The 27,125-nt window shown below is 44.3% G+C and overlaps 1 protein-coding gene across 1 annotated transcript in view; it reads right to left on the bottom strand.

Annotated features, from left to right (window-relative positions):
* IGSF5 (immunoglobulin superfamily member 5) overlaps positions 1-14,393 on the bottom strand; it is a 32,166-nt gene extending 17,773 nt beyond the window's left edge. Inside the window, exons 1-4 of the mRNA XM_058800137.1 lie at positions 14,252-14,393; positions 12,211-12,408; positions 5,403-5,723; positions 3,966-4,274 (exon numbers count right to left, since the gene is read on the bottom strand). Coding sequence (XP_058656120.1) covers positions 3,966-4,274; positions 5,403-5,723; positions 12,211-12,268 — 688 coding nt within the window. The 5' untranslated portion in view covers positions 12,269-12,408; positions 14,252-14,393. The remainder of the gene's footprint in view (positions 1-3,965; positions 4,275-5,402; positions 5,724-12,210; positions 12,409-14,251) is intronic.
* Between the last annotated feature and the right edge of the window lie 12,732 nt (positions 14,394-27,125).

Below are 27,125 nucleotides of genomic sequence, written 5' to 3' on the forward strand. Positions count from 1 at the left end.
TGTTTTCCAAATGACAGACTCTGTTTCTATGGATGGCACCCAAGAATTTAAAATATTCCTGAATTCAAATCCTTTATTGTGGTTGTAGTTTCTCCCACTGCTTCTTCTTGTCTGAAGAGCACAGGATTGCAAACATCAAACTTAACTTTATTTTATAATTATGCTGGGCATCCCAGAGTCCTTTGGAGACATTTGGGGAAAGGCGTTAAGATTCAGTTTAGGTGTTCATACTGCAAATATTGAATGTCTTACCTGGCTGCTCTTGTCAGTGGAGAGAAAACAGGTATTTTGGGTTGCAATTAATTTGATCAATTGTGTATGTGTCCCTTTTAATAAGGTGAACTGCTTTGAAAAAAATGTCCATTTCTCCCCACAAACCACAGCAAGAGTTGTAGAGGATTAGAACAGTTGGTGATCTCTAGCCTGGAAAAATGATTTTCTAATCCACTCCATTTTGGGATTTCTCTCAATGATTTCAACAAGTGTTTGATTTTGGGATGTGCTTGGTGGGACTCCTGTTCCTCACTTAAAGAGCACCAAAGAGCAAAACCAGTGAAGAACACACAGCTACTGGCCCATCTTCTCTACAGCATGCTCACATTTAACTGATTCCTTCATCTTTGCTGTAATCTACAGGGCTAAATGAGGGGATTTAAGGATAATTCAGTGTCTTGCTGAAATCAGCTGCTATGACCAAACAGAGCTCCCACATGCACAGAATTTTAAAAACATCTTGCATTTAGAATTAGAGAATCATGGAATGGTTTGGTTTGGAAGAGACCTCAAAGATCACTGAGTTCCACCCCCTGCCATGGGCAGGTTCCACCATTCCAGGTTTATTCAGTTCCTGGCCTTGGACACTTCCAGGGCTGGGGAATATTTCTCAGGCAGCTGGATGTACAAGGAAGATGCCAGTTCTGCTTGTCACATCATCCTGCCCCTTGGTTTGACCAAATATTCCAGAAGCACCTCAAATTTGGGTTCCCTTTGGAAAGCAGCCCCAAAACACTTTTGGCAGTTTAGAAACAATCTTCCAATCCAAATTACAGGTGTGAGGCATGTGCAGATTTGGCACAGTCCTGTCCCATGGGTCTGTGATTGCCTTTTCCTCGTTTGAGGTCCCAATTAACAACTCCATGGGCACACAGCTTCTGGAAAAGGCACCACAGGAATGAGGGGGACTGGGAGCTGCTCAAGGTCAGGGCAATTGATGAAATTCCCTGATGTGGGAACCAGGTTTACCTGTGGCAGGGAATAAACTAAATCCTTTCAAACTAAATCCTTTTGAATTTTCCTGGGTGTGTGTTTGGGGTTTGGAGGTTTCAAACTCAAAAGATACAGAACCAAAACCTCCTACAAAGCTTGAACCTCTGCCAGGAACCTGCATTCTCCAAAGCTCAGGTCACTATCATTAAGCAATTTGTTTCAGTCCTCTCTAATCCTAATGCTCAACCAGCATGTTTGGAATTTCTTCTATTAGGATAAAAAACAAGCACTCAGTTTTATTGGGGAAAAAAAATCACAGGATTTACTGCTGAAAATTAGCAATAAATCCTGCAGGCTGCCATCAATTGGTGATAAACTTGTTCATAGTATTTTTATCTAGAAGTACTGCAACAGATATCTACATCTTAGTACTTTTTGTTCCATAGAGGTGCCATGGGGGTTTCAAGCTGACTAAAATATGAATTACATCTATTTAGCTAGAGGGGAAAGCTTAACCCTGGTGAGAAGGGAGGGGATAAACACACCTGCACCAGCCACACCAAGGTGTTTCACTCCCTGCCAGGGTCAGGTTATCTCCAAGAGATTTATGGAGCTGAAGCCACAAGGAGAGGGAACGACACAAACACTCTCGGAGGTTCAGCATTTTTGTGTCTCTGCAGTTTTGGAGGGTGCAGAAAGAAGCTGGAGCTGGGTGTGGATGAGGAGCTGCCAGGTGAACACACAAACAGGGCAGCACAAAGGGGTGAAGGAGTTAAATCCCTTTGAGTCCTTAGGAAATGCAAACCAAGCTCCATGGAGTGTTCAGTGTGGACAGAGCCACTTCCTCATTCCACAGGGCCCATCCTCTGCTGCCATCCCGACCTCTGGCTCCTCCCTAAGTTGTCCAAACATTGACAAAGTGTTTGCAGAAAAGGGGATTTTCCGAGGCAGTGAGGAATGAGAGACTGGAAAAACCTGCACGTGTCTCCTTGGACACTTTGGAGCTTTCTGGTTGAGCCCAAAAGCAAAGGACATCCAAAGGCTCATGGGAGACCCCCTGCTCTCAACTTCTGCAGGTCAAAAAGCCTGCAGGAATTCACCACCAAAGCCAAAGACAGCTTGGACCCAGCTAAGGAGCTGCCCCATGGATCCCATTCCAAGTAGCAGCTCTGTGAATGCATCTCCTGGGATAACTCTGTAGGAGTTGCCAAATTTCAGGCACAGCCAAAAACCCCTGTAGGAATAGTGAATGACATGAAAATGCATCACTTTGCATGGAAAGACTGACCCAGAGGTGCAGGAAGGTGGGACATTCCCTCCCCAGGGGCTGGAGAAGGATCAGGTTTTCTGTAGTTCTTGTATTGCTTGAGAGAAACAAGGAATTTGATTCCCCCAGCTTTTAAGGGGAAAATTTGAGTAGTTTTGGGAAGGATTTCTTACATGTTTGAAGCTGGTTGTGCTCTTTCCCAAGAGCCAGCTAAGGCTGAGCCCATGTATGAAAACTGGGACAAGCTCTTAGATTTTGAGTGTGATGTGTACATTATATACCTTCCTGTGTCACAAATCCCATGCTTTTATTTCATCCCAATCATTTAAAGACTTCAGATTCTCCTCTCCTGTCAAATTTTGAGTGCCTGCTGCTGCTGCTGCTGCACAATGGTATTTCCAAAGAGAAATGAATGATGGTCCTGTACAATCACAAATTATACACTAATAGTGCTTCATGACATCTGTTTTTCTCCTCTTCTGATTTGCAGGGAGTAGCTACGGAAACATCACAAATGAGTGGGCAGGGGAATTTATTAATTTCCTCAGGATAGTCCTGTTTTGCTTAGTCAGTAATTAAGATCAATGTGACTACAAAAGGCCATATTAAGGATGGTAAAATCACCTTTTCCAACTGCATTACCAAGCAAACACTTCTGAAAAAGGCCTGCTAATAATGATTCATACAGAAAACAAAGGGCACAGCCACTCAATCTTCTCAGTTGTTTATGTGTCAAAATGTCTGTACCAAACCCCTCATTGATACCCTGTAAGGATGTTTTGTGTGTGCCTTGTTCACCCATTGCAGAAGAAGAATCAGTTCATCAAGAGAAGCTGTCAGCATGATTACAACCTTAGCAAAAATATTTAGAGTTATCAAAGGCCTTGCTAACTGCTCTGAAGAGATTTGCATGACATCCCAACTTGGATTAAAGCAACGTTGAATTTCTTTAAGTGAAAGCCAGTAAAAAGCAACCTAATGCACTGCCCAAAAAATTCCATGTATGTTAGGACAGAATTTATTCTGGGTTGTGTGCAGAAACCGGGAGGGTTTTTTTTTCCCAAATCAGGGGTAAAACTGGTATTGGATATTCCAGAGAACAATTTCACACAAGGGTTTGGCTTTGTAAGAAATTAATTTAATATGGCTGGCATGCTCTGATCAAGGGTATTTAACATCTAAATTCCTTGGGTGTTTTCCTGGTCAAGGAGCAAAGGCTGGTTTTCCTAGCAGTGAATCCGCAGGAGTCAGAGGCAGAGATATTTGTCAGAGGCTTTGTCCTGCTCAGTCCTACCTTGGGCTTCATCGTTCATTAGACTGCTAAAAGCTCATTTAACCCTACCTGTACATCATGCTGTGACTCCTGGCCCCGAATCCCACACCCCAGAGGATTTCACTGGCAAATAAACAACTTTCTAAAGCAAAACCAACCAGAACAAAACGCACAGCCCTGAGCACAGGACCGGGAAAAGCACAACAAACATTCACTTACCCGTGGCAGAGTTGTCAAAAATAAGAGTTACAGATGCATTCTGAGGGCTGGGGAGTGCTTCTATGTCAGCTAAACAAGTCAAAACCTCCGTGTCCCTCGGAGTCAGAGTTAAGGTGCTCAGGGCATTGTGGAGGCCATGAGATCCTGGGCTTTGCTGGGTGACATAGCTCGACTTATCAACCCAAGAGTCATTTGTCATCCAGGCAATGTCTGGAGCTGGAGCCCATCCTAAGGCTTCACAAACAATCTCAATTGTTTGGTTGTCTTTTACTGTTAAGGTGCTATTTTTGATGAGTAAAGATCCATTAACTGTGGGAGGGAAAAGATGTTTTTGTTCCTTCAGAACGTTTCGCTGCATTGCTTTCCTGCTGGTGGTTTTTAAATCTTATCTCGCTACCCAGAAATAGCTATGCCTTGAGATATGAAGTGGAAAACAATTATTAATACAGATACACCACATGCATGATGGAAACATGCAGATATTTCAGCTACACTGGCCCATTACCCAATAGGCTAAAGCACAAGTCTCAACTTTCAGTACCTTTCCAATAAAAAGCAGGAAATTGCACTTTTTGGACATCTTGACACATATCCAGCTGGAGGACAACACAGTGAAATAACAGTGTTGTTCTCTGAGTTTTAAATATGCTCAGGTCATATAAGAAGAGGTTTACAGGTGGGTGATGAGATCAACACTGCACCAAGTCCCTCCTTGACAAATGGATGGTGCCTGGTGGTGACATCCTGCTTTCCTGGCTGCAGGATGATAAGGAATAAGAGACGGAGCAGGAAAAAACAGGGGCAGTTAAAACCTCTGTTATTGGCACTCTGCATGTGACTCAAACCCAATCAGTAAAATGAGGATGAGGAGGGCAGGAGGCCAAGGATGGGAAATGGGAGCATTGTGCTTCTTCCCAGGGATAACCTGAGCAATTCTTCAGAGGATTCCCTGAAGTGCAGCACAATAAAACAGCTTTTTGCTGGTGGCTGTGATGCTTCAGGTTTGAGCTTTTCTGTTTTTCAGATTTTGTGCTGCTTCAGTGTGTGGCTCTGGGTTCACATTATGGGATGGTGAGCTCTGTGCACAGAGCAGGGATACAAAACAATTCCTGCTCCAGCTGGGCACCAAGGACAAATGACCCAAATCTCAGCCCAGGAGCACAAACACCGTGGGCTGGAGAGAGAAAAACAAGCAGGGTGGGACTGCAGGGCTAAAGCTGCAATGGGACAATGAACTGCAAGGTGCAAATGGAGCAGAACTGATCCCAGGGACAGAGCCCGTGCCCGGCCGTGCATTTTGGGGCCATTTTGGTTCATCCTGGGTGCAGCCCTGGCTGGGCTCTTGTGCTGCCCAAGGTGCATCCATTTTCATAAATCCCTGCTTTATTCTGTAGCTCTGTTCTAGGTCAGCCTTCCCAGGGCATCAGCCATACACACCTTGAACAGAGAGGAAGGCAAAGTTGTTCTCACTGGGCTGCTGGATGCTGCACTCGATCCTGCCAGAGTCACTCAGCTGGGTGTTGTGGATGATCAGCTCCGAGGTGAACTCATCCCCAGTGCTGTAGTTCCTGGAGGTGAAGCGTTCTGTGGTCTCCACAGAGCCCTGGGAGCTGAGCACAGTGAGCACAGGGCTGCCCTGGAAGAGCCAGATGATGACTTTCCATCCTGCAGACACCGTGCAGTTGAACCTGGCCTCAGAGCCAGCCAGCACCGTGGCGTTCTCAGGGCCTTTTGTGATGGAGTAACAAAAGCCCAGACCTGTGAGGGAGCCAAAATCAGTCCATAAATACATTTACAACACCAGCAGAGGTGGTTGGATAGTGTAAAACATCTTAACTAGTTCAGAGATGGAGGTGTGCAATCTATTCTTTCAGATTTTTAGATTAAGTGCTTTTCTTTAAAAATGCCTTTAATTATTTTGTCTCTCCTTTTCCCACTCCAAAATCACCTGTTTCTCTTAAATAATTCACTGACTACTATTTTACCGACAGAAAAATCCCATTTTAACTAGGAAAATACATGAGTTGCCTACACTTTAAATAATTAAAGGAGTGTGTAACCAGTCCCTTTTCCATATCTTGCCACTGATTTTTTGCAGCCCCATCAGTGCTCTTTCCCCTGTTCCTCAATCATTCATCACACACATTGTCATGTATTTCTTCTAAAGCCTTCCTAAAGGCTTTCTGTTATCCAAGGTGTGCTTGAACTCATTAGTTTTAACTCCTTGAAAGGCAGTGTGAATTTTGGCCAATATTTTTTCAGAGCTGAAAGCTCCCAACAAAGTCACTTTGTTTTCCTTTCCTCCTCACAGACCCAGAGCCTCCCATTGCCAACTCCCCCAGTTGCACAGGAATATTTTGAGTCCAAGCATGGACATTTCCCTCCTGCCAGGGGGATCTGCTCCCCAAGGGAATATTCCTGCTGTGGTGCCCCAGTGCTTCCAGCTGAGCCCTGCACCATGACAGCAATTAGACACTGCAGCCCATGGCAGCCTAATTAAAACCCCATGCCAGCCAATTTGGCCTGAGAATAAGTGCTCAGTTATGTTCCAGGAGAAAGGAAGCCTGAAATGGTCGTCACTCCCTTGCTAAGAGTATTCAGGGCAATGAAGTAATTTTTAAGGGTTTTGTTCACACCAGGTTGGTTTTTAGGTAGTTTGTTCATTAATGGATTAGCTATAAATTATAGAAAAAAAATTCCTTTCAGTCAGCAGCTGATGTGAGAAGGACACACTGTATTTTTCACACAACAGGGGTGTTTGGAGTTTACTTAAATACAACCAGAGCCCAGACTCAGTGAGGACATTGCAACCAGTGCCTCAGTGAGCTGCTCCCAGGACTGGGGTCTGGAACCTCATTGCTCCATTGCCCAGAGCCTTCTGCAGTTCCCAGCTGTCACTGTGATATTTTCTGAAAAATCCCTTTGCCAGGATTTCTTCTCCTGGGAAGATGAAAAGCCTCAGCTTCTCCATGTTTTACTGCTCTGGAATGTGGTCGGGAGATTGTTTATCCAAACATGTGAATTGTTTTTAATTAATGACCAATCACCATCACCTGCGTCAGACTCTGAGGAGTCAGTCACAAGATTTTATTATTCATTTTTGTTAAGCCTTTGGATGTATCCTTTCTCTTTCTTTAGTATAGTTTTATTATAGTATTAATATCATATCATATCCTTTTATATTTATATATAAATATAATTATATTTTAAAATATATTTTATATAAAACATCATAAATTTTATATAATATAAATTATATTTTATTATAGAATATATATTATGATATAATATATTTTATATAATATAAATTATATTTTATTATAAAATATTATATATATGATAAAATATATACTATATTTATAATATATAATATATTTATAATATATAATATATTATATAATATGATATAATATAATATAATATGATATGATATAATATAATATGATATGATATAATATAATATGATATGATATAATATGATATAATATGATATGATATAGTATGATATAATATGATATGATATAGTATGATATAGTACGATATAGTACGATATAGTACGATATAGTACGATATAGTATGATATAATATAATATAATATAATATAATATAATATAATATAATATAATATAATATAATATAATATAATATAATATAATATAATATATCAGCCTTCTGAGAACATGGAGTCAGATTCTCATCTCTCACCTCGTCCTGGGGACCCTCACAAACACCACACCCAGCCCACATTTAAGCCCTGTACATCCAACCAGGCTGGTGCCAGGGATTGTTCTTTAATATAAATAGCTCCTCTCTTTCCTCCCACCTGCTGCAGGCATTTTCAGACTTCTTTGTTTTGCAGGATTTTGCAAACCTCGCTCTCCCTGGCTCTGTGTATGGCTGACTCTGAGTTCTGTCATGTTTACAAAAACCTCCACAAGAATTTTCCACCTTCCTGGATTATGTTACCTCTGCCATTCCCCTCAGTCTGCTGAGTATATCTGTTGTGTGAGCAACAAAACATTAAATGAAAAGCAAACTTTACCTACTGATAATTAATAAAGCCAGATAAGATTAAGTAAATCATATTTCTGTTCAAATTAAAACTTACCCACTCTGCCCCTCTTAATGCAAACTGTTCTCTGTGCACTTGGAATTTATTTCCATGCCTGTGCAAACACTCTGCTTTTTCAAGGAGCTGTGGTCTGCCAGGGCTCTGAATAAATGGTTCAACTTTCAGGACAATGCTTGCTGTTAATTAATCTTTTAAATTTATCCTTAAACAGGAATAATCAGTGATCATTGGCTCCAAAAATAATTGGCTGTGTTGCTTTTGCTTTCTTCAGGGCAGTATAGGCAGGTAGGTATGAGTTAATCATTTATCTGTGATAATTATTTTTTATCAGTCCATAGGTAAAGAAGGATCTACATCTCCTTCCACCAGCCATGTCTGCTGGAGCAATAAATGACATTTCCCTGATTGCTGCCCCATGGGGAAAGGTCCCTGAGCCCTGCATGGGGATCCCTGGGGAGGCAGAAGGGCTGAGGATTGGGACATCACCTCTCCTGCATTTAGCTCCCAGCCCATGAAGGAGTTCCATCAGCTTTCTCCACCTGTGGCCTGAATGGTTCTGGTGATTTCTCCTCTGCCTCTTTATCTCCTTGCTTTTATTGTTTGTTCTGCACGTGGAGTCCTGAACCAACAGCGTGTTCCATTGTCCAAGCCGTGCACAAACAGTGACAAAGTCACCTGTGGGAGGTCACAGAGGACATTCATGGCACAAAAGGGACCTAAACCCAGCCACCAATGCCTCCAGCCAGTGCTGGACCTTGCCTCATGCACTGGGGGGAAAAATGTTAGTGCTGCTTTCATTTGCATCCCGCTTCAAAAATACCTTGCAGATGGTTGCTTTTAAACAAATTAAGGGCTAGATTCTCATTGCACTTTACAGGAATTACGTGTTCAGCTCTTAACAGCTGCTTTAGCATCTGCTCCCCCCCACAGCAGCAGGGAGAGATCCCACCCAGGCAGAGAGCAGGGAAATGCTGGGCTGGCTCCCTGATCACCCCTGGGCTGAGGGAGGACACCTTCTCTGAGGCACATCACTCAATGTCTGCAGAGCAGTCAGCGGGGGTGAAAATTTGCTTAAATGAAGTGTTTATGGTGTTTCTGGTGTCCCAGGCGCATCCCAGCAACACAAACCAACTCCTCTGCGAGCTGGGGTTTTCCCTCCTCTGCCACACAAATTCCCTGTGACACCACTGCAGGTGGTGAAGAAATGAAAATGCACCTTGTGCAGGATGGTGCCTGCACTGAGGGAAGCTCATTTGCCATAGAGCCACCCTTGCCCATCATCAGCAATGATTTTATTCCACACTTGAATGAACCCCAAAGGACCTCTCTTCCACACTGGATTTTCAACAACAGGGGCATTGAGACCTGGCTACCTCCTCTTCCTTGCCTCCTGTCCTCTGCTGGCTCTGCCTTTCCTCTTTTGTGAGTGACCTATTTGGATGCAGCACAGGGAAGGACAGGATGAGCTTATCCTTTTGCCATAATGATTCCTCTTTTTTTTTCAGCCTCATTATCGTATTTCAAAATAATCTCCCCCTCTCTACCCATATTGCCCATCCACAAACACTGCTTTTCATCCTTCACTTTTTTGTATCCAATATCTGCCTTTCTGTTTGAATTTCTACATCTTTTTTGTTTTTTCCTTCCCAGTCTCTTTGAAATTCCTTTTTCTCTTCACTTTTTCTTCATTCTCCCGCTCACCCCACCTTGCCTCCTACCTCCCCTTCCTCACCACTGCTCCAGCCACAGCTCTGCTATCAGCTGCTAAACACACAACAACAAATAAATAAATAAATAAATAAATAAACAACAATAAATAGATAACTAAATAAATAAATAAATAAATTAAGCAGCTCGAGTTTGTCTCAAAACCCAAGAGCCCTGCAGCTGAGCTTTTTGAAAACCGAAGTAGGTTAGAGCTTGTCAGAGCCTGCAGCGAGGCACTGGCTCGTTCACTTGTGTTAACAAGAATTTTTAAATGCTTACAGGATGTTTCTGTCAAGTAATACCAGACTCCTGATGCTCAGCAACTTGTTATTTCCTCCCACCTGCACACAAACCTCTCCACAGCCCCCAGGCTTGTCTTGCTCTCTCCTTTCACTCAATGTTTGACAGAAATCCCTGGTAGAACTTCCCAGTGCTCAAAAAAATAGACATCCTGGGATTTCCTGAGCCAAAAATTGCTTTTTTTGTGGTATTCTCTGGGGTCCTCATCATGGGAAGGAAATGATGAATCTGACTCCATGTTCTTAGGAGGATATTATATTATATTATATTATATTATATTATATTATATTATATTATATTATATTATATTATATTATATTATATTATATTATATTATATTATAATCATACTAAAGAATAGAGAAAGGATACAGACAGAAGGCTTAACAAGATCGTAATTAAAAACTCCTGACTTTCTCCCCAGAGTCCCAATACAGCCTGACTGTGATTGGTCATTAAGTCAAAACAATTCACAGGTTGGATAAAAAAAATCTCCAAACCATATTCCAAAGCAGCAAAACACAGGAGAAGCAAATCAGATAATTATTGTTTTCCTTTTCCTCTGAGGTTTCTCAGCTTCCCAGGAGGAGAAATCCTGGTGAAGGGATTTTTCAGAAAATGTGATGGTGACACTTCTGCACCTATGGATCTACCCTTTATGATATTTGTTTCTAGGTTTTTTCAGCCTGTTTATAATTTGATACCCCTCACAGCCAGTGACCATGAGCTTTACTATTTAATGACATGCTCTGAGAAAAGAACAGTCTTTGATTAGCCTTAAATCTGATACTTTTAGTGGTTACCTCAAATTCTTTTTGTTACGAGAAATTGTGGATAATCATTTCACCATTCACTTCCATAAAATTCATCTTTTTAATACATTTTTACCATTTATTCTTCTTTACAAGCAGGAAAAAGATATGCCAGTCTAATGAAGCCTCCTCATCCTCCCCTCCTGGGCAAGAGGGGCTTTGGATGCCCCATCCTGGAAGCGTTCAGGGCTGATGGAGCACTGAGGAAGCTGCTCTGGTGAAAAATGTCCCTGCCCAACTAGGGAGGCTGGAACTGGAAGATTTTTAAGGTCTTTTCCAACCCAAACCCTCCAATGATTCTTTATTCTCTGCCTTAGAACAGCTCCATCACACTTTGTAGCTTTCTCAGTCCTGTTTGTGATGGAAGGGTTAACAAAACAGCAATATCTGAGATGAAACCTTTCTGTGGATTTACATCATGCCAGGTTTCATTTTACCTGCCCTTGCTGAAGACATTAAATGGTGAAATTTTCTCTCTTTTTCAGCAATTTACTCTCTTTCCAAGACATCTATTATTTTCCCCACTAGACATTGCATTTAAGAGATGCTTTGCATTAGATGCTTTTTCTGCCTTTCTTACTTACAGATCTGACATCGTGACATTTTCTGGCAAATCTTCCTGGTCCCTTTTTGGATTTGGCTGCCCTAAGTAATTCTGCACTGCTTGCAGAGTCTGCCACCTCACAGCTCCCTCCTCTTCACCAGGTTGTTTAAGAGCTTGTTGAATGTCACACATCCCTGTGCAGCTCCGTGCTCAGAACACTCCATGTTTATCCCTGCATTGTGTTTCCTTTCACTATCAATCCATGACAACACCTTTCCCCTCATCCCACTGCAGCTCATTCCTGTCAGAGCCTCTTAAAACTCCAGCTAGACTGTAATTAAAAAAAAAAAAATCAGCCTTGTCTCCATTACCCAACTAGTCACTTAATATTCACTTTTCCTCTAAAGCTTTGCCACCAAGACACAGTTAATCTGAATTGACTTTGAGACTTGTGAAATGTGAATTGGTGGTAAAACAGCAATGTGATAATTTGCATTTACTTCTGGAAGTAAAAACCAGCTGCTGATGCTGAGTTTTCTACAGATGCAAAAGCAGTCCCAAACAGGAGGAACAGAAAAACAAGTAAACTGAAAGAGGGCAGCCCTCCCACCTCCTCCCCACCCCACATTCTGCTCAGTCCTTCACACTCAAGCACACTTTAGGTTGTTCAGGCTTGAAATACAAACATCTCCTTTCAAACAGTTGAAATAATCAGCCTGAGCTCATCCCCAAGGCCATTTCCACCACCCTGAAATGAGAGCCCACATTTTATCCCTGCTGGTTCATCTCACAGGTTATGAACGGGTCCTACCTGGCAGCGAGGCAGTCAGGATGAGGGGGAGCAAAATGCATTTATGGAAACTCTCCATTGGAGCATTCTCTCCTGGTCCCCGAGGCAGGAAGCCACCAGTGGTCACTGCATGCTTGAGAGGACAGAGCTGAAGGACAGAACTGCTGGAGAAACTCAGGAATGAGTTTGGGTGCTGTGACGAGGGTGACTTTGTGTGACCTGTTCCACCAACAAGGGGAAAAGATTAAATGAGGGAGGGTTTGGAAGCAGAGCAGAATCTTTCCTCAAATAACTGTTTTTAAAGACACAGAGGAATTGGAACTTGTTTTCAGCAGAGAAACCTCCTCCTGCAGATCTCCCATTCCTCAGCCCCTCCTGCTTCAGCACTGACAGGGCCAGGGCAGCTCCAGCTGCATCATTGAAGTTACCCTTGAACAATTAGGAAAAATAATTCTCTGAGCTGCTGCACTTGTGGGGATGAGAAACATCAAATCTCCCCCCAGCTGCCCAGACTGAGCCCTCAGAAAGGCTGAGAATGCAAAAAAAAAGATCCCCAGAGTTATTCCTCAGAACCTGAGAGTGCCTCCTATATACCCCACAATAAACCACCTGCAGCTCTCCACTGTGGTCAGAAATAATGCAGATTCTGGGTGTGAGACACCACCTGACTCCCATATTTTCTGCTTTTTCAGTGTTTGTGATTCACTTGTCAGATATTCTCCTCCTCCCCCTCAAAATATGTGGGAGAGGCTTTGACTGCGCTTGGTTTACAAATTCCTCATCTGGGCCACTGAAGCTTGCCTTTGTGAAAGGAACCTGGGCCAGGGGATGTGGTTTTGTGGCCAGACCAAATTTCTTGTCAGGAAAAGTGTTTCTGACTGCTGGGGTGCTCTTTGTGGCAGCTCTGTGCAGGGCATGACAATTCAGTGTCACCACAAGGACACCCTGGGTTCTTCAGCACTAGGAGGTATCAGAGCTCTGTTCCTGGATGGAATCTGGCAGGCTCAGCTTTCATTTCCATCCACATTTTCCCATTTTCATCCACATTTTCCCGTTTTTCAAGCTTTCAGTTTACCCTGGGAACCTTCAAGGTTCCCTGTCAACTTAATCAACATTTTCAGCCAAGCCTGTGGGCTGATTTCTTCACCTGTTTGTTCAGGTTTTCCTGGTGTGTTTTAAAAGGTTTTGGGGTATTTTTATCTCCATATTTTCTGTGTGGAGGAGTCCCCAGCAGGCAGGTGGGGAGGGAGGGTCACTGTGCAGGGCCTGCAGGGATTTCTCTGCGCTCTGTCACTGTCACAGCTCTTGGCTGTCACACACAAAGCAGTCAGGATTACAGGAGCTGGTATCATCTGTCACACCAAGGGAAACAGCCCGAGTAAAGCACCAGGGAACAAATCCAAAACACAGGGCTGGGTCCTTTTCCAGGAAGCTGTGACACCAAGCAGGATTTCCAACCAGAACAGCAGCCTTCATACCCCCCCTGACAAATCCAAAGCAATCTGAGCTGGGCAAAGTTTTACATGGTGAGGAATAAACTGGCAAGAGCATTGTGCCAAATCCAGGACAAAAATCAGTCAACAGCTTGGGGTGAAGTAAAGCAAGGCAGGAAAGGGAGGGATCTATAATATTTTGTTTTACTTGGTTTCAAAATGGACTTTCAAAGGGCTGGGAAATACAATCTGATCTCCAGATGAAACAGGATATTTTGGCCGAGGATGAATTAAATGCCTGGGTTTGTTTTGGGCTGCTTTTCCCCTCCTCTGCCAGCGCATGGGTGACTCAGGTTGCTCTGAGCCTGCTCCCTCCCTCATCCACGACACAGGCAGGGGATAACAACAATAATCATCCCCTCCAGGAATGGCAGCTGGACCCAGAGAGGGGCTCAGCGCTTTGGGCACCCCACGACAGACACCAACCCCAAATGCCAGGAAGCAGAACAGCAGACAAAGCCACAAACCCCTCCTGCCACCCAGGGCAGCTCCATGCTGAGGCAGGAGCAGGGAAAGGGGCTAAAAGGGTTAAATTATCTTCCATCCGGGAAGCAAATCCAGGGCTTTACCTGGATCATATCCCTGGTGCTGAGCTCTGTCACCGCTCCCCTCTGACGGCAGCTCCGGCTCCCGCTGCCCACAGGGGCCTGAGGGGATCCAGGGGAGGGTCCCGGGCCTGCCCGCACCTGTGTCCCCAGGAACGTCCCTCGGGTGCTGGGGACGCTGTCTGCGAGGGAAGGGAGGCCGCTCCGAGCTGTGCCCCAGCCGCAGGCCGTGCCTGGCACTGTGACACGCAGGGATGGCCTCTGCCTTCCCCCGCCCTGTGCCTGTCAATGTTTAACCGGCCCGGAGGAAGTGACACGCACGGTGACACACGGAGCCAGCCCTGCACGGTGACACACGGAGCTGGCTCTGCACGGTGACATGGAGCGAACTGAGTCCCGCACGGTGACACACAGAGCCAGCCCCGCATGGTGACACACGGAGGGGACCCTGCACGGTGACACACGGAGCTGGCTCTGCACGGTGACACATGGAGCCAACAATTCTGCATGGTGACACACGCAGTGAACTCAGCCCCGCACGGTGACACACGGAGCGGACCCCGCAGGGTGACACACGGAGCTGGCTCTGCACGGTGACACACGGAGCCAACAACCCCGCAGGGTGACACACGGAGCTGGCTCTGCACGGTGACACACGGAGCCAACAACCCCGCAGGGTGACACACGGAGCTGGCTCTGCACGGTGACACACGGAGCTGGCTCTGCATGGTGACACACGGAGACAACTGAGCCCCGCACGGTGACACACGGAGCCAACAACCCCGCACGGTGACACACGGTGACACACGGAGCCACCACTCCATGGTGACACACAGAGAGAGCTCCGCACGGTGACACACAGAGCCAACCCCGCACGGTGACACACGGAGCCAGCCCCGCATGGAGACACACGGAGCACCGTGGGACAGCTGGGACCAGACACGGGCACGGCCGGGGACAGGGCTCGGGGCGGCCAGGGGGGCAACCGGCACGAGACAGGGACGGCCTGGGACAGGTGGTCCTGTCACAGGGACACTGGTGAGAGCCATGATGCCAATTTCCCATTACAGTGACACAGGTGAGAGCCATGGTACCTGGGACAGGTGTCCTCTGTTACAGTGACACAGGTGAGAGCCATGGTGCCCGGGACAGTTGTCCCCTGTTACAGGGACACAGGTGACGCCCATGGTGTCTGGAATGGGTGTCTTCCATCACAGTGACACAGGTGAGTGTGATGGTGCCAATTTCCCCTGTCACAGTGACACAGGTGAGAGCCATAGTCCCTGGGATGGCTGTCCCCTGTCACAGTGACACTTGAGAGCCATGGTGCCAATTTCCCCTGTCACAGTAACACAGGTGAATGCAATCGTGCCAATTTCTCCTGTTACAGTGACACAGGTGAGAGCCATGGTGCCTGGAACAGGTGTCCCCTGTTATAATGACACAGTTGAGTGTGATTGTGTCTGGAATAGGTATCCCCTGTCACACTGACACAGGTGAGAGCCATGGTGCCAATTTCCCCTGTCACAGTGACTGTCATGGTCCCAATTCCCCCCGTTATAATGACACAGGTGAGTGTAATGGTGCCTGGCACAGATGTCCCCTGTTACAGTGACACAGGTGAGTGTGATGTGTCTGGAATGCATGTCCTCTGTTACAATGGCACAGGTGTATGAGGCTGGAGCACACCCCACTGTTGAAATGCCCAGGCAGGGTGGCAGAGAGCAGGAGTGCCTGTGCCAGCCATGCTGCTGCCAGTGGTCACTGTCACCCCAGCTGGGGGTGCTGGGGTCCACCAGCAGCCCTGGACAGGGTGAGGGGCTGGGCCAGGCCCAGGGAGCATCCAGGGGATCATCTGCAGCTGGAGGAGATGGGGCAGGGCTGCAGGTAAGGCTTTGCAAGAGCTCAGGTGTAAAACTTTTCAGGTAAATCTTTTGCATGTAAAACCAAGGTGCCCATCCAAGGACAAGGGCAGGGATGGATCAGGCTGTGGCAGCACTGGGGAACATCACAGAGTCACAGAATCAATTAGGGTGGAGAAGACCTCTGAGATCATCAAGTCCAACCTTTGCCCGAACATCACCTCGTCAACCCGACCGGAGCGCTGAGTGCCACACCCTTAAACGCCTCTCAAAGCCTTTCCTCAAACGCCTCCAGGGACAGTAACTCCACCTCCCGGGAGTGCTTTCCAGTGTTTAATCACCTTTTCCGTGATGAAATTCATTCTGATGGCCCGGGAGACTGAGAGGGTTGTGTGTGTGAGATGTTCCTACAGCCTTTGTCTCCTTCCAAGAACTGCAGCCTGCATTTTATGCCATTGTGGTCAGTGAATTGAGCTGATGTGACACGTCAAGGGATAACTTGAACTGATGTGACACGTCAGTTTTACATCCCTTTTTTACAATTTAAACTTATAATTTTTATGATTTTTAAATTGTAAAAAAGGGATGTAAAACTTCCCTAAACTGTATTTCCTATAAGCACAGTAACAGTAGCAAGAAGAAATTAGTGCCACAGTGACTCAAAATTGAAAGGTTCAGCAAAGAGAAATTAATCATTCACTTTGGGGAATAGTGAGAAATTTCTGCAAATGAATTTTAAAAATTTTGCTTTATTAAAAAAAGTATTTCCCAGATTTGTTAAAAAAAAAAAAAACATGAAAGCTGCAGGAAGAGGTTTTTTTGACCAGTTATAATTTTTTGTTACTATTTCCTTGACTTTACAAACCTTCTTTTTTAAAGTCTAAAACGTCACACTCTTGTTCCACCTACTCAAATAACAGTATTGTTGAAATGCTTTCCATACAGGTGTGTCTGAATAAAGCTAGAGAAAAAAAAAAGAGATAAATAACATCTAATGAGCACTTTCCATCTCTGGTTGCCCAAGCAGGAGAAGTGAAGAAGGTTAAAATGAATTTTCAACTTGAATTAATCAAGATAACCCTTCATAAAAATGCTTTGGAAAGGATAATTGCTGCTTTTAGAACTTTCACAAAGCTATCATTTGGCACTGCTGGGAAGAGATTGTCCTCTCTACACTGAGGGGATGGGCAAGAACCAATGAAGAGCAATTTCAGAGATGGCAGAGCCAAAATCAGCTATGTTAGAAAAGACCAGCACGTGCATTGACATTTTATTAATTATTAATTACTGCCCTTGTCAGCTCCTTCCTTCCTTTGGCCTTCCTAATGAACCATGGTGTTGGGATGAGTAAAACCTTGGGTGAGAATGGAGTAGGATGGGATGAAGTGGGATGGGATGGGATGGAATGGTGTGCTGGTGTTCACAGGGGTCTTAGGATGAGGGAAGAGACGAGGATCTGACTCCATGTTTCAGAAGGTTTGATTTATTATTTTATTATATATATTACATTAAAACTATAATAAAAGAATAGAAGGAAAGGTTTCATCTCAGCAGGCTGGCTAAGCTAAGAATAGAAAAGAAAAGAATGATAACAAAGGCAGCTGTCAAGGACTCTCTCTCTGAGCCAGCTGACTGTGATTGCCATTAATTCCAAACATCCACATGAGACCAATCCCAGATGCACCTGTTGCATTCCACAGCAGCAGATAATCAATGTTTACATTCTGTCCCTGAGGCCTCTCAGCTTCTCAGGAGGAAAAAATCTTGAGGAAAAAATCTTAAGGAAAGATTTTAATGAAAAGATGTCTGTGACAGAGTGGGTAAGATGGAGTGTGATAAGATGGAGCGTGGTAAGATGTGTTCCCCAGTGTGCATGCACAAGGCTACCCTTGCTCATGATGTTTAAAAGACCAGGTCCTTACTTTGCCAGCCTGATTTCAATGGAAAAGCATCTTTGAATCACCAGGCAAGTCCTGCCTCCCACTCCACTTCCCCGAGACACTTCTTTCCAATTTTTCCTTTTTCTTCTGCTGGTGAGTAGGAGGATTTTCACCCTTTTTTTCCCCGCCCCCCCCAGCCCTTCCATGCCCATTTCTGGATGGTGTGTACACTGTGAACTCCTAAGGAACCCCCACAATTTTGTTCTGGGGTGTGTGAGGCTGGAACATATGTCTGCACAGCTTGCTGTGCCATTCCACACAAGGAGCTCTGAGGACTTCCTGGGATTCACTCAGGGAAAGCTTCTGTCACTGCCACTGGGGCCACAAGTGTAATTTCTGTCTCCCCTGCAGGAGAACGGGACAAATTGTCACTGTGGGAATGACTTCAGATGAAAAGAGCTGGTTTAGATTGGATATTGGGAATAAATTCTTCCTAGGAGGGTGGGCAGGCCCTGGCACAGGGTGCCCAGAGCAGCTGTGGCTGCCCCTGTGTGGGAAATGGGTTTGTAGAAAATTCTCAAACACAGAAGGCTCACACAGTGTGTGCATCTGTGTGCAAACTTTAAGATAAGAAATACTGATTTAAAAATACCGTAGAATAGGACAGACATGGTTGAGTGAGAACTAGAACTAGAAACAAGTTTCAAAGAAATACAAATAGGTATCTAGTCTTACAAAAAAGACTAGATATTTTAGAGAAATAGAACTATGAAAGATGCATTGTAGTAAAACCCACAAGGGGTAATTTTAAATTATTGGCTTTAAGGCATTTACAACATGGTGTGGCTAAAGCTAATACGTCAAGAAATGCTGATAATGTATTGTAATTAAGAAATAGTTAACTTCTGATTGTAGTAGTGTAAATTGTAACATCTGTATTGTCTCACCCTTCACATGAGACTGAAAATAAAACAAAATTTTTAAAAATGCCTCTCAGTTACTCCATCTCTAAGTCAGAAAAAAACTTCATCCAACACCCCTGGATCCCTGGCAGTGCCCAAGGCCAGGTTGGACACTGGGGCTTGGAGCAGCCTGGGACAGTGGAAGGTGTCCCTGCCATGGCACAGGAGATGGAACTGGATGATCCTTAAGTTCCCTTCCAGCCCAAACCATTCTGTGATAGAAAATGAGCAATATTTAGACACCTTCATCTGCAAAATCACCAAGCCCTACAGTTCCATGCTGTATTTTGGCTTATTTAGCTGAGTCAAAGAAAATTATGATCAGATTGTCTGAGCACTAAAACAGCAGAGAAAAGCCACTTTCTGATTAAAGCTGATTTGAGGTCGGTGACAGAAACAGAAATAAGATTCTTCATTTCTTCATGAAAATGGGCTTAAAAGGAGGTTGGACCATTGCAAGGATTTTGAGAAATGGCTCCCTATCCAAGAAATAAATGTTGTTTTCTCTCATGAAGAGCAAGGGAGTTGAAACCCCTAGAAAAGACAAAGGCAGGAAAAAAGCTGCCCATGGGGCTGAATTAGTTATCTCTGTCTTGCTGCCTACAGGATGCTGCTCTCCAGCAGCAAATCAGGCCAAAGAGATGCTAAGCCATAACTTTTCCACCTCTGCCTCTGGTTTTTCCTCTCTTTTTATGCTCTTCCTCCTTTCCTTTACTGTTGTCCAAAATATCTGGTGCTCTGCAAGGTGTTTCTCATTCAAAACAGATTTTATTAGTGTTCACTGTAAAAGTCTAAGTGAGACACACAGATCCCTCTCTGTCTCTAATGAGTTTTTTTAAATCTTATAATTAGTCTGTTAGTGTAGTCACATTTTTCGTTAATCAGAAGCTTAGAGGGAAAAATAGCTCTGGAAATAACAGGGCTGGGCCATTTCCTCTTTGTGTCACCCTTGTAAACATTGAGATGCATTTTCCCCCATTGTCTCCCTCCTTATTTTCACTCCAGAGGAGTCTGAAGGACTGGACTGGACTTTCTGGTTTAAACTGCAAAATTTGCTGAGACCAATCCCACCAGGTTGCTTCCCACTGGTCTGAGGAATCCTGCTTTGTCTCTTTCTAAGGAAATCAGGTAATATTTGCCTTGCTGTAAAGTTTCATGGAATTATGCTGCCATGAATCTAGGCCAGGATAAATTCTCAAAAACCTTGTAACACAAATTTAACTAATCTGATTTTTTTCTTTAATTTCTTTTTTTTCCCTTGCTGATTATTATTATTTCCTGATTATAATGAAGCCACAGCTATATTATATATTATATATTATATATTATATATTATATATTATATATTATATATTATATATTATATATTATATATTATATATTATATATTATATATTATATATTATATACAGAATTGCCGTGGGCCGTTAATGAGGAAAGCTTTGGACATAATCTTCTTCCAGACTTTCACACCCAGGAGGCCTCAGGATTAAACACTTTTTTTTTTTTTTTGGCACAAATGCCCTCAACAGTTTTTATTTGTCCTGAATAAATCTGCACAACTGGAATGCAGTGCTCCAGTCCTCTCCTGCCAGCACTCCTTGGGAACCACATTCCATGCTTCCCCTTTGCCAGGTGCATTTCTCCTCTCCAGCCCTGAAACCAGTGAGTTGTAGCTGGAAAAAATGAAAATGTCATCATTCAGGCCAGGTAGGTGAAGACATTTATCATTTCTTACTTCATCTTGCCAGTTCAGGCAAGATGAAGTAAGAAACTTTATCACACAGTGACAGAAGATGCAGCTCTGGTGCTGTCAGAGGGAGTGTAAATCTGAGAAGGAAATTTTTTAATACATCAGTTCCCCTGGCAACATTTTCTTTAGCTTTAGAAATGCTTTGTCTCTGATTCAAACAGCTTTAATTGCTCTGGTTATCCTCCAGTTTATTCTAAAGAACTTTTCAATGCGTGATAATGTGCCAGGAAAAGGGAAACATCATTCTCTACACTCATAATTATGATTGCATTTTTCATTATTGCTTAAGGTCATGCTTTTTACACTCTTCCTGAGGCTTACATGGAAAACAGATTACTCAAGGAGTTCAAGCAAAGTGCAAATCTCTCCAGAGCTCCTCTAAAACTGGTGCTCACCACCTCTCTCTTGCAAGCACAGTGAGTCCAGCTCTGGGCACAGCAGATGGACAAAGCTTGGTCAGAGGAATGCACACACAGACACTGAGTCCAGGGCTCCAAATCCCACAGGACTTCCCAGAAAAATTACCATAGGACTATGGAATTAAACCCCTTTTCACACAGAATCCCACAGAATTTATAGTATTGGAAGGGACCTCTGAAGTTCATCTTGTCCAACACCCCCAGGCCTTTCTTGTTTTCCTGATGGTTTTGCAAGGGCTGCCAGTTATGAGAAAGATTTCTACTCACACCTCTGAAAATAGAATATTAATGAATATTCCCCAAGTGCCCTGTGGGGATACCAGCTGTGGGTTTCTCTGGATCTGGATTGAAGGCACTTGAGATGGTGTTTCATGTTCACACTCAAGTATTTATTATTTCTTATCAGTAAAACAGTCTCACTACTGTGAGTTCAGCAGCTTTTCATTAGAAGGCACAAAATGGCCAACAATCTCTTGGTACAAGCTCTTTTAAGACTAAACTATCCAGTGAAGAACTGACACCTGGATTATTTTCCCTCTTACCCCAATAACTGATCCCACAGAGCTGCAATGGGGACTTTTCTGCCTAATTACAAAATGCCACCCAAACCCATGGAGAAGAAGGAAGAAGCAGCATGAAGAAGAAACCCAGGACAACACCCTGTGCCCTCCATCTTGCTTCCATCCACAACACACTAAAAACCCCAAACCCTCAATTTCTCACCAAGTGATACACCTACACTGCTCTCTATAATCTATTTCACACTTTTGTGGATTCTGGTCTATCCTGAAGTCTGGGAAACTTTCTCCATGAATGAGGGTCAGAGTCAGTGCTGCCCTGGGGGTCAGAGCAGACACAGAAATATTCCTAGTGCCCTGGGTTTCTACAGTGCCCCACAGGGATGATCCAGAGTGGCACAAGCACAGTGGGTGTGATATTGGGAGATCTGCCTGTCTCCCTTTTACATTTTCATTAAGCACATCCATCCCTATGGCTGACGTCTTGCTGCTCCCTTTGGGCATTCATTCAAGATCACCAAGTAGAAATAGCAGGGTTGTTTTTTGGAAATCAATGTTTCCCCTGCACTGTTTGTGGTACCAGGTCTGTGACTGAGAGCTGCCCTTTTGCAGTAGGACACCGTGAGGCTCTGGAGAGATGGGCTCAGATACTCAATTTCTCTTCATGTGGCAGAATCACTGCTGTGTTTTGGCTTTCTCCTGTAGAGGAGCAGTGAATTTATTTTGATATTGAGGCTGAGAGAGTTGGGGCTGCTCACACCAGAGAAATCTCCAGGGAGATCTTACTGCACTTTTCCATTATCTGAAGGAGCTACAAGAGAGCTGGAGAGGGAATTTTTACAAGACCTTGTACTGATAGGAAAAGGAGGTAATGGCTTTAAACTGGAGGAGGGTCAGTTTAAACTAGATATGAGTGAGAATTTTTTACAATGAAGAAAACCACAACAGGTTGTCCAGAGAAGTGGTGGATTTCCAATCCTTTGAAAACTTCAGGGCCAGGCTGGACAGGGCTCTGACAAAGTTGAAAATGTCACTGCCCACAGCAGAGGGGGTGGGACTGGATGAACTTTAAAGGGTCCTTTCAACCCAACCACTCTGATTTCATTATTCTGTTTGGTCATTTCCTTTGAAACACTTGTAGACAAACAATAAGGGGCTCTCAGGCTAAAATATGGGGGCAGGAATAACAGGTCTGTATTAGGGAAGAAAAAAAAATTAAATAAACAATGCAGTAAACCAAAACAACACTGACAGAGTCAGAACCCAACCTGACACCCTGTGGGTCAGGCTGTTGGCAGCAGTCCCATTGGAATTGTGGCTCAGCCCTCCTGCCGTGTCAGGGCTGGTTCTGCTGGAGCAGGGATCCTGGAGAAAGGTGCATCTTCCTCTGAAGATCCAGTGGAAGAAGAGGCAGCTGCTGTTCCTCTGGGAATCCAGTGCAGAAGCCGTGCTGGTGTTCCAGAATCTCCAGATTATATCCAGGTAGGAATGCTTGGCTCCTCCCTCTGGGCTCACATCTCCCAGTGGGATGCTGTAGTTCTTATCAGCCATGCAGTGACATTCAATAGCTGTTATCAGCAGATGCCCCCTCCTGAGGGAGGAATGACTGTGGAAGAGATAAGGAAAACTGCCCAATGATCAGAAGACAAATGTGGTGTTTGAGGTCCCCAGGACCAGGTGAGAGATAAGAATTTGACTCCATGTTCTCAGAAGGCTGATTTATTATTCTATTCCATTCTATTCTATTCTATTCTATTCTATTCTATTCTATTCTATTCTATTCTATTCTATTCTATTCTATTCTATTCTCCCTGAGCTGCTCCACCCCTCCTCAGCCTGCCAGCACCCAGCAGCATCACTCCCACTCCTCATCCTGCTCGCAGCTCAGCTCTCTCTGCTCTCTCATTCCCCTCTGCACCTTGACAAGCAGCAGCTCAGGGTGGAAAAGCTGCAGGTCCCTTTGTGTACCCAAGTCAAACATTTACTTACAACTGCTGTTTCAGCAGGAATAATTAAATTAAACACGGAGGGATTAGAGCTGCCTGACAGATCCACGAGCTGGAGGTGCAAATCACAGCACATCAGTAATTTATGGCATTCCATGTACAGGAGTTTGTGGAGTGGAATTGTGTAACTGGAAATGGAGCTGGGATTCCTGAGGAGCAGGAAGGTGATTGCAGACCTCTGTCCCTGCACCCAAAGTCATAAATTAAACAAGGTCAGGTTAGGTCAGTAGCTGAATGCAAGGAATGTTGTGTACATGGTTCACTTGGGCAGATTTTAAGAAGGGACATGGATTTATTTCTTTTTTCCTGAAAAAAATAATGCATCTTTGAATATGGGAAACATTATTTCTCAACCATTAAAATCATCCAATTACATTTTGCAGTGAAAATGTGCTTAAGTGAACTCTTTAGAAGAACAGCCTCAAATCCACTGTATTACAAGGTTTTAAAAAAAGTCTCTGTTTGCTCAGCCAGAACATGTGCAAATTCAATTCTGCTTTTCAGGCTGGATCTCCTATGTGCTGCATATGTCTAAGACCTGTGACAATATTTGCAGATATTCCTGGGAATATATTGCCGTCATGAACTAATGAATTGAAGTCCAGTGAAAAAAAAAAAAACTCAAGCAAAATACATCAGAAATGTAAGCAAAATAAAATAAAAGATAAAGGCAGTAAGGGGCGACTTTTATGGGGTTTTTTTGTTCATAACTGCTTGTGTTTGAAAATCAGTCTGACAGTCTGCAGTTATTTCACATTTCTCCTTTAAGTGTTAAGAGAATAGCCCTGTACTTCCAGGTCCCAGAAGGGCCCTGGCAGCCATCCTCAGGCACACAGTGGGACAGAAATCACTACAGTTTGGCTCTTGTTCCTCCCAAAGGTATCAGCTGTGGTTAAATTTATTTTTTCTTTCAATTTCCCTCACTATTTCCTAAAAAATTTTTGAGAAGGGGAGAAAATTCAACAGCTTCAAATTCAGATTTAAGAAGACTAAGTGTTGAATCCTGCTTGTAGGTCACAACAACCCTGGGGAGCTCCAGGCTGGGCAGAGGAGCTGGAGAGCTGGAAAGGCCCTGGGGGTGCTGTGACAGGGGCTGGACACGAGCCCAGGGGTGCCCAGGGGGGCAAGAGGCCCCTGGCAGCTGGGCTGGATGGGGAATTGTGTGTGCAGCAGGAGCAGGGCAGGGATTGTCCCTCTGTGCTGGCTCTGAGAGGCCCCTCCAGGGCTGGGCCCAGTTCTGCTCCTGCAGGAGAGCCCTGGAGGGGCTGGAGCGTGTCCAGGGCAGGGAACGGAGCTGGGCAGGGGCTGGAGCCCCAGGAGGGGCTGAAGGAGCTGGAAGGGGCTGAGGCTGGAGCAAAGGAGGCTCAGGGGCCCTTGTGGCTCTGCACAAGTCCCTGCCAGGAGGGCACAGCCGGGGGGGTCGGGCTCTGCTCCAGGGAACAGGGACAGGAGCAGAGGGAGCGGCCTCAGGCTGGGCCAGGGCAGGCTCAGCTGGGACAGCAGCAGCAATTTGCCCATGGAAAGGGTTGTAAAACATTGCCAGGGGCTGCCCATGGAGTTTTGCAGTGCCCATCCCTGGGGGGGTTCGAGAGCTGTGCTGATGTGGCACTTGGGGACATGGGGACTGCAGGACTCAGTTAAAGGTTGGACTCAATGACCTTCAGTGTCACTTCCAACCCAAATGATTCTCAAATTTTACTGCTTTTAACTTGAAAAGGAAGCAGCCCCTGACACATCAAAACATTGATACATTCACAACCAGAAAGGCAAGAGAACACACACAAAACTCTGGTAGCAAAATTCTTTACTAATAAAATATCAAACATGGAACTGTTGGCTCAACACTCTCATGTTCTATGCAAATAACACAAACATTGTCACGCCTCTGAGATGAACATGGCATTGTCACCTGCACACATCCATGAGGAGCAGCGTCCCTGTCACATCCAGCACACCCCAGGAGCCCTTTTCTCCCCTTCCACTCTGAAATAAGGCAAAACTTCCATTGCAAAAATCCCCTTCTGTATTTTCAGCAGTGCCTGGGAGGGTTGTGCCTCCTCAATAAGTCTGTGTCAGAGGAGCTGCGAGACCAAATCCTTTGTGCACAGATTTGAAAATCCTAATTTAAACTGAGAATGTGTTAGTTGATGAATTAGGGTTGTGGGGGGAAAAATTGTAATAATTTTTATGCATCCAAAAACTGATCTTGGAAGAAATAGAGTGTGCTGAAATGTAACCAACTCTAAGACACTGCCAGCTCTGCTGATTTCTGCACTCCTCCCCACTTAGAAGCAGTGGAGTAACTTTTAGATTACCTTTTCAAAGCTATTCATTAAAAAAAAAAAAAAAAAAAACACAAACATTTAATGAACTTCTAACCCAGAATGCATAAAAACATAGGGGTAGTGTTCAACTTCTGCAGACAAACTGTCCCCAAATTTCCTGAATTCTTTTATCAGTCTACACAAAATTTTAAAAATAAGTATATGTACACTGCCGAATTGTGTTTACAGTTCTGCTTACATTTCTGATCGTTTTGTGATGGCCTTTCATAGGAAAATTAATCTAATTTCACAAAAGGCCACTAATTCTGTTTTGATTGTTTTAAAATTCATGATCTGAGGCCTCAGCTGCAAAAGCTAATTTAATTTAGCAGATACATATAAACTCACTAGCACAGTGGCTTTGTTTAAATAAATGGATTTGCCTTACATGCAATCATCTGCTTTTTCTTAAATCACAATTTCCAGCAGGGTAACTTTATGTTTTAAGTAATTAATTACTCAATTAATATATTCTTATTCAAAGCAGCCTAGGGAGCAGGGGAAGGGTTTATTCTGGAGAAAAGGAGGCTCAGGGGGATTTCACTGCACTTCATGGAGGAGTGCAGTGAGGGTGTGCTGAGATGGGGTTTGGTCTCTTTCCCAAGTGAATAGCGACAGGACAAGAAGAAATGGCTTCAAGTTGCACCAGGGGAGGTTTAGATTGAATTTATGAAAAATTTCTTCACAGAAAGGGTGGTAAAGCACAGGACAGGCAGCCCAAGGAAGTGGTGGAATCTGTCCCTGAAAGTGTTTAAAAATGTGCAGATGTGGTGCTTAGGGACACCTTTTGGGGCTAATGGCTGGACTCAGGGAACTTGCAGTTCTTTTCCCAACCTAAACAAATCTATGATTCTGTGAATTACAATATCAGTTTCTCATTTACACAGAGAATCATTACACCGAGGAAAATTCTGTGCAGAAACTGAAAGCTTTCACTTGGGAAACCCCTCTGCAAAGAGGAGAGGAGCAGAAAAATCCCTGAAAATCTGAATCCCTGACATTTCAACCCAAACTCATCTGCTCCTCCGCAGAGCTCCAGCAGGGCCAAATTAAATACTTTGGAGACTGAGGTGGGGACAAAACATCCTGAAGGCAGCAACAGAGACATCCTGCCCAGGTCACTGGAAATGGCAATTCCATCTCCCTGAAATGGTGCCAGGATGGTTTCAGCATC

Source organism: Ammospiza caudacuta, chromosome 2, assembly GCF_027887145.1.
Source record: "Ammospiza caudacuta isolate bAmmCau1 chromosome 2, bAmmCau1.pri, whole genome shotgun sequence".
Taxonomy (NCBI): Eukaryota; Metazoa; Chordata; class Aves; order Passeriformes; family Passerellidae; genus Ammospiza; species Ammospiza caudacuta.